Consider the following 7,985-nt stretch of genomic DNA (forward strand, 5'->3'; position numbering starts at 1 on the left):
TAAACTTTTTCAGGTTGTTTGGAATCAATTCTTTACTATAATTAAATTCAATTATATTATTTGATTTGAATTCAATTGATAAATAAATTGAATTTACATGTTTGAAAAAATAAAATAAAATTCATTTTGTTTCCTATATTATCCTCACTAACTTCATCTCATTTCTTCAAATATTTTTTTAAAAGGGTTAAATAGGTATATTGAAAAAGTTAGTTTTAATATTAAATTTCTTCTCTTTAAATTTATAAATTAGACGGATTGGCCTTTTATTTACTTTTGTAGTATTTTTAGAGATTGAATTCCATTTGGAACTCAATTCAAGCATTTAAAATGATTCAAAACATAAGATTTCATCAAAACTTTTTAATTGAATTCAATTTAGAGGGTATCAAACATGTTGTTTGTCAAATACCAAAAAACAAGACAACAATGTAAACAACAAACAAAATAAAGAATAAAAAGTTATCTTGTCTTGTCTCGATCTCTATCTTACACCTACACACCCTTATTTCTTTCTAATGAATAGACTATGCACATTATATTTAGTTTTATTTTCAACCAATTATGTGTTAGAATAATTTGGAATGGAGACAAAGAAATATTAATATTAATTAACTCAGAGGTGTGAAAAAAATATATTATTAAAGTATTTATTTATATCATACAAAAAGAACTATTAGTGCAAAACCAAACTCTTAACTCTTTTAAAAATAAACTAAGTAACTATTAATTCATAAGTTTATTTGTAAACTCATGAATTAAACTAAGTAACTACTAATTCAGATTAATTCTAACAATGTATTTATAAACTAAGTTTCTCAATAAAATTAAAATTTGAAATTTGAAATAAATAAAATTAGTAATAAGTTCAAAGTGTGAATTTTGTTTTTAGTATATTCAAGATTAGAGTATATATAAACCATGAAATTAACTCACTGATAATTTATTACACTATTAGAAGTTGATTGTTATAGATACTTTGGATGGAATGTTTCTTTATAATATGAAACAAACTTTATTTATGGACCGATTAGATGCATCGCTTTTTGAAGAAAATAAATGTCACGTGAAATCATTTACAATAATAAATGGGGGAAGCGGTTATAGGAATGAGACATCACCATCAGCTGAATTCAATAAAATCAAAATCCAAAGGAAGGAAGAGTGGATTGATCATCATAATTGTTTTAGGTTTGCCTCCGTTGATCCCGCTGATTCTAATAAATCGTGTATCCTATCCACCATCCATCATGATGAGTCCTCCGCGATTGCTGCAGAATTGCAGACTCAAAAATAATAATAAATAATAATAATAATAATAATAATAATAATCTTATGTGAATCCTATTAAAATTTCATTTTTAAAACTTATATTATAAAAAACTATAATTTATTTTCTTAAACTATTATAATGGTAAATAAAAACTACCATGATATAAAATATATAATTAAAATTTAAAATTATTTTTTATTTTAAAAAATTAAATTATTATTCTTTAATAATTTTGACATTTTACTTAAAAATATTCTGATATATTTTTAATTAAAAAAATATTCTTACAGGAACATAGTCAACACTTAATTTTCAGTATATCTATAAAAAACGACAAACTACCAAACATTCCAAAGCTTTTCTTCTTCTTCTTCTTCTGGTTGGTATAAAATATAAATAGCAAACCAACCCATTTGTTTTCTTTTGAAGAAATCTGGGCATCCGAACCTTCATTTTCGTTTTTGAAGCTCCGCCTTGTTTTTTCTTGTTTTTTATCCAATTCACTGACCCGACTCCCCTACAACCCGAACCCGACTTCCAATTCAAAAATGGGCTGCGTGAGCGCGAAGCAGGCGGTGTCCGTCACACCAGCGTTGGACCATTCCGGAGCGTTCAACACGGGTCGGACTCGGGTCGGCTTGGACCAGCACCCAAGTTTCAAGAAGAATGGGGATCGCCGTCACCATCATGAGATGGTGGTAAGTTGCGGAGGGAGCGAGTTGGGTGAGTCAGGAAGAGCTCCAAGTTCAAATGGCGAGTCGTTGAGCTTTAGATTGAGGAATTTGCACAAGTACATTGAAGGTGAGCAGGTGGCAGCAGGTTGGCCGGCCTGGCTAAGTGCCGTCGCTGGCGAAGCCATTCACGGTTGGGTCCCTCTGAATGCTGATGGTTTTGAGAAATTGGACAAGGTTGTTAATTATATGTTATTAGAAAATACTGTCTTACTCATCTGAAACTGGACAAGGCTCTGCTATTTCATTTTAGTTTATAAATGCATGCATAGCTAGTTCCCCTGGATAGTCAACTTATACTTATGCCCAATTGCTTTGATAGATAGGACAGGGTACATATAGCAGTGTGTTCCGGGCACGTGAGACTGAAACTGGGAGGATCGTTGCTCTGAAGAAGGTTCGGTTCGACAATTTTGAGCCTGAGAGTGTCCGATTTATGGCCAGAGAGATATTGATTCTTCGTAGACTCGACCACCCCAATATCATGAAATTGGACGGATTAATCACTTCGCGATTGTCGTGTAGCTTATACCTTGTCTTTGAGTACATGGAGCATGATATCACTGGACTCCTGTCATGCCCTGATGTCAGGTTCAGTGAGTCACAGGTTTTAACTCTGCCTTTCTAGAATTTGTGTTTTTTCCTCAAGACCACTTGGAAATAATTAATTAAATAAATAAATGAGATTCTCTTAATCTGTAGCATCATATGAACAGTTTACTTTACAAAACAAAGCATGTTAAGGTGCCCATTGATTGCGGTTTATTTCTGGCCTCTGAATTGCATAAATTACTCTTCTTTTGCAGATTAAGTGCTACATGAGGCAATTATTATCAGGACTTGATCACTGTCACTCAAAGGGTGTAATGCATCGGGACATCAAAGGATCAAATCTTCTCGTAAACAATGAAGGAACACTCAAGGTAGGAGATTTTGGATTGGCAAACTTCTGTACTTCCGGGCACAGACAACCTTTAACCAGTCGTGTAGTGACTCTGTGGTACCGTCCTCCTGAACTTTTGTTGGGTTCTACCGATTATGGAGCATCTGTGGATCTCTGGAGTGTAGGCTGTGTATTTGCAGAACTTCTTCTTGGAAAACCTATCCTTCAAGGGAGAACAGAGGTAAGCACGTACATGGTTGTGCATTATTATTCATCTAGTCTTTTTTTGTACGATCGGTGTAATACATTAAGAACCAAGGTGCTAAAGATTTATATTGGTTTCCGTAAGTACTTCTACTCCCATATATTTCTTAGGTTAGAATTAATAGAAGCTAAGTTTATTCATATCTTGTACAATTCTTCGATTCATGAATGGATTGTACAAGTAAAATTCCTTAAAGATTACTCTATTATGATGCTAGATATGCTTTTCTTTTGTCCTCACTGCTACGTGATATGGCAGTGAGGAGAACCATTTTGTATCTATTACATAATTTCTGTTACTGGTTCCAGCCGATGTTGAACCATTTTGTGCAGCTGTTCTTTTATCTAAGAGTGAAATTTAAGGAGGTAAAAAAAAATAATCAAGAAGTTACAACCATCCACCACGAAGCAATATCTAGAATATGGAAATAAACTTGGTAATCTGCACAGACTTCCATTTGATTATGTGAGTTTGTGCTTCATTTAACAGTAGAGCGTGGCAAATCGCTAACATGCCAAGTTGGGATGATCAGATATAGCTGTTTCCCATTTTTGTTGTTGTTGCAGACTACTAAAGCATTAGATTTAACAAAACTTAGCTGTTCTTGTAATTTCTGTTGATATGCTTTTTTCTTTGAGATTTTGTATGAATGCTCTTCTTTTCCCTCCAGGTTGAACAGTTACACAAAATTTTCAAGCTCTGTGGATCCCCGCCTGATGAATACTGGAAAAAGTCTAAACTTCCTCATGCAACTTTATTCAAACCACAACAACCTTATGACAGTTGTCTTCGGGAGACCTTTAAAGATTTGCCAACAACTGCTGTGAACCTGATCGAAACTCTTCTCTCTGTAGAGCCTTACAACCGTGGGACTGCTTTTTCTGCTCTTGCATCTGAGGTGATTATTACCTCCCATTGCATTTGATATGCTAATTGAAATAGATGACCTTAATTCATATAGCCATGGAAATTGGTATACTTAATGAAGTTCTATTTGAATCCTTTTACACTGGTGGATCTCATTTCAGCCCTTCTTTCCATTCTCACCAAGAAAAAGAAAAAGAAAAAAAACAGAGATTTCTTGTCTAACCTTCATGTACTTCCATTTTAGTTTTCAAGTGTTTTCTCTTTTATTGTAGTAAATCAGACGCAAATAGCAGTGGTGTTTCTTTATGGAAATTGTGTGACTTGGTGCCTTAGGTTTGCCTCAGTAGGATTCTTTAAGTACAAGCTTCTTACCTACCATTTTTCAGTATTTCAGCACAAAACCTTATGCGTGTGATCCATCAAGCTTGCCAAAATACCCACCTAGCAAAGAGATTGATGCAAAAAACCATGAGGAGGCAGGGAGGTGAGGATTCTCATTTTTCTTGTCCAATTTTCTAATAAAAGATTTATGTCTCCTCTATATTAAACCTTAGTTTTGGCAGCGTTACTTTTTCAAATCAATGAAGTCAATTCCATATCTGTGGTAACAACGAAGACACGTAATTAGCTGGATTTTTCTAGATAAGAGATTTAGGATTCAAGCAACTTATGGCCATAGATTTAGCATTCAAGCAACTTATGGCCATGGAGTTGAATGACAATCAAAATTCGTCCATTATGCTTCAAAGTTGCATTAAACAGCATTTGTCAGCCATGTGACCACTGGTATTACCAAGAAAATGAAACAGATGCCACTCATTAAAATCGTATACCTTAGGAAAAGTCTATAATTGCTAGCATTGGACATTCAAATACCTGTCAATTTACAAACCGCATGTAGACAGCACTTGAAAATTTATGTCTAGAAACTCTATTGACTAGAGGCTTATAATTTAAAACTCTTGAAATCTCCAGGATTGTAGGTTATACACTTATACTGACATCCAATATATTGGCTCTGAAATTTCAGGAAAAAGATCAGTGGGAGAGGTCGTGGCACTGAAACTAGAAAGTGTACAAGAAAACCATACGGAATCAGTAAATTGGCACCAGCAGAGGTCTCTCTTGCACACGCGCATGCACACACACATGCAGTTGTTTGTGGAAGCTGATTCACAGTGATAGTGACAAGTTCCTTTCTGTCTCCAGGGTCTAGCAGCTAGAATACAATGCGGTCAAATCAATACCAGTAATATGCGTATTCCAAAGGTAGGAGATGGCAAGTCCGGTGGAGAGGCACGGAAGCCATCACTTGATAAATTGGAAGAGATTTTCCACATAAAGAATGCATCCCAAGGAGACATTCCCTTTTCTGGCCCATTACAAGTTTCTAGTTCAAGTGGTTTTGCTTGGGCAAAAAGACGAAATGGCGATGCATCCATAAGATCCCACAGTAGGTCTATTTCAAGAGGTCATTCTAATAATGGATTAGAACCCTCCTCTGCATTGCAAGAGAAAAATAATTCTGACTCAAAACAGCATAATAATGGGGATCTCATATATGGAGTTCGTACCAATTCTAGAGGTCATAATTCATATGAGATTTCTAAGTTCGCATTGCAGAAACAATGGAGTCAGTTTGAACGTCCAGATTCTTTTGATGCTTCTGAGGAGTACCATTCTCAAGAGCTATCATTGGCACTTTATCAAAGAGAAGGAATGGAATCCAAGAGAAGTAATTTGGTATGTGTGTAAATATTAAGCCCGCTTCTAACTTCATTTACATTTTTGTTGAAGATGAAACGAGATAAATTTCTTCATTTTTGCCTGAAAATGCTTGTAACTTGTCATATTTTAAAATTGAATGAAATTTCAAGTTGGGGATAACTGAGAGGCGGTGATGAACACAGTCAGCAGCAGGGTTCAAGTCACCTAATTGCTGGCTGTTGCAGTGGGGAACTGCTAATTGGGTTTAAGTGGTGGTGTGCTTTAGCAAAGACAACAACAGGGGCAATGATTTTTCATGATTTCTATCTCCTTTTCTATTGAGAGAATCTTGAAACCTCAAAATTTTGTATTTATTCAACTGGAAGTTTTTTTTTTTTTAATTGTATCTCTATACGTTGAAAGAAAAAGCAAATATCAGGCTTACTATATAAGATTTCTACTTTGTCATGGTTAATCCAAGAGTCAGCAAACTTCGACACCAATATCACACTGGGATGATTAAATCTTTGTCCATAGTTCCAGTCGCTTGTAGAGTGTTTGAACTGCACAGAATTTGAGATATGAAATTCCCTTTAATCCTTTTCTATGTCATTGTTATGTTAGTGAATTGAAAGAAAAAAAAAACATTAGAGAGGTGCCAATTAAAGTTTAACCGTTAACTCTACTGATTTTCTAACTTGAAGTTTAACATGAACAGGTTTTTCAAGATCAAATGGACAAGGTTGACTTTTCTGGACCGCTGTTATCTCAATCACACAGAGTGGATGAACTCTTAGAAAGACACGAGCGACACATTCGCCAGGCAGTCCGAAAATCATGGTTTCATAGAGGTATGGAGATGATAACACTAGTCCCCCCCACTTTTTATAATATTTTTTAAGGTTTTTAGATCATCATCAAACATACCAACTTGGTCTATGTTCATTGCATTGAATCATGTAAGACCCTAGTTTCATTCCTTTCTTAACCCTGTTGTTATAACCTAAAAATATGATTAATTGATGTAAGGTGTTGAGTTATACCTAAATAATGAAAGTAAATTGAATCTAGATAATTGATCGGGGACAAGAGGTGGCTAATTAATCATTGACTATCAATTCCCATTATGATGGTCATAACTGATGCTGTCATCTATGAAATTCTACTTCTCATAAATTGGTAGTGAAATTATAGAAGAAACTTGAACTCTGGTATAGTGGGGCTAGCATTACACATTAATTTTATCAATTGTGATAGTAGTTGCCCGTTGCCACCGCACATGGATCTTCATGAAGTTCCATAATACCCAATTTGACTAATTTTTTCTACTAGTTATAGGTAAGAAGCATGGAAAGTGATCATTATTATGTATGCCCGGCGAAGCCGAAGTCCTTTTTATGTGATGGATGGGTTTCTCTCCAAGCAAAACTTGAGAAACCTTGTACAAGAGGCCACTTATCAGGAATCCCACCCTCAAGGAGACAAGTTTAAACTGAACCGTTGTACCCAACAATGACACCATTGAACCATCAGCTGAATGGAAAGTCCCGCATAAGAATGGCGAGGAATGGAAATCTGGAAGCTAAATGTTGATTGCTTTCCTGTATATCCAAAAAAGAGGAGGAAATGGGATTAAAGAGAGGTACATAATGGTGGTTTGCTCTCTTCTTTTTCCCCTATTCCTTTTGTATTTGAAATTATCACCTTTCTTTATTTTATTTCATCTTTAGTCTGTTTTGTCAGCCCTTTTCCTTTTCCTTTCCTTTTATTATGATTTGACCTATCCTGCCAATGTTAAAAAGTGTAATGATTAGTGATCCCGAGATTAATTCATGTAAATGCGCAGAGTTTTCAGGTTTGCAGCATGTGTTTCACTTTTTAATATTCCTATCTGATACATGAAGCGATTCTTAAATGCAATTAATGGACATTTGGCAATTAGATCAAAACATGAGCAAGTGCAATTTCTTTTAGCCAATAGCAGGGGAGCCAGGATGTCGTTCAGATGGACAGGTTACAGATTAAATGCCTAAGCCTATCATTTTGTTTTCGGTTTGTTTTGTTCAATAACACTTGGTGTTTGTAAAGTGTTATTAAAATTGACTTAATCGAAGTCAATAGTTAATTGTTATCCAATTATTTCACTAATTAAGAATGATATGAACAATTAATTTTCATATATTATGAAAATTAAGTTTAAGTTCACATGGTAAATGAACGGTTTGTATGGTTCCAATATCTATAAAAGCAAAATGATTT

General features: G+C 34.7%; 1 protein-coding gene across 2 annotated transcripts; it reads left to right on the plus strand.

Moving 5' to 3' along the window:
- The first annotated feature begins 1,642 nt into the window (after positions 1 to 1,642).
- Positions 1,643 to 7,591, plus strand: LOC133678073 (protein IMPAIRED IN BABA-INDUCED STERILITY 1). Of its 2 annotated transcripts, none has more exons than XM_062100258.1 (9): positions 1,643 to 2,181; positions 2,327 to 2,611; positions 2,811 to 3,128; positions 3,823 to 4,050; positions 4,406 to 4,503; positions 5,050 to 5,137; positions 5,229 to 5,762; positions 6,445 to 6,577; positions 7,059 to 7,591. In XM_062100258.1, exons 1-9 carry the CDS (start codon positions 1,822 to 1,824, stop codon positions 7,082 to 7,084), a joined length of 2,070 nt encoding a protein of 689 aa, XP_061956242.1. In that variant the 5' UTR covers positions 1,643 to 1,821; the 3' UTR covers positions 7,085 to 7,591. The 2 variants fall into 2 exon arrangements, with proteins under 2 accessions (XP_061956242.1, XP_061956243.1); XM_062100259.1 differs by having other exon boundaries at positions 7,065 to 7,591.
- Positions 7,592 to 7,985: the final 394 nt, after the last annotated feature.

Source organism: Populus nigra, chromosome 18 (assembly GCF_951802175.1).
Source record: "Populus nigra chromosome 18, ddPopNigr1.1, whole genome shotgun sequence".
NCBI lineage: Eukaryota > Viridiplantae > Streptophyta > Magnoliopsida > Malpighiales > Salicaceae > Populus > Populus nigra.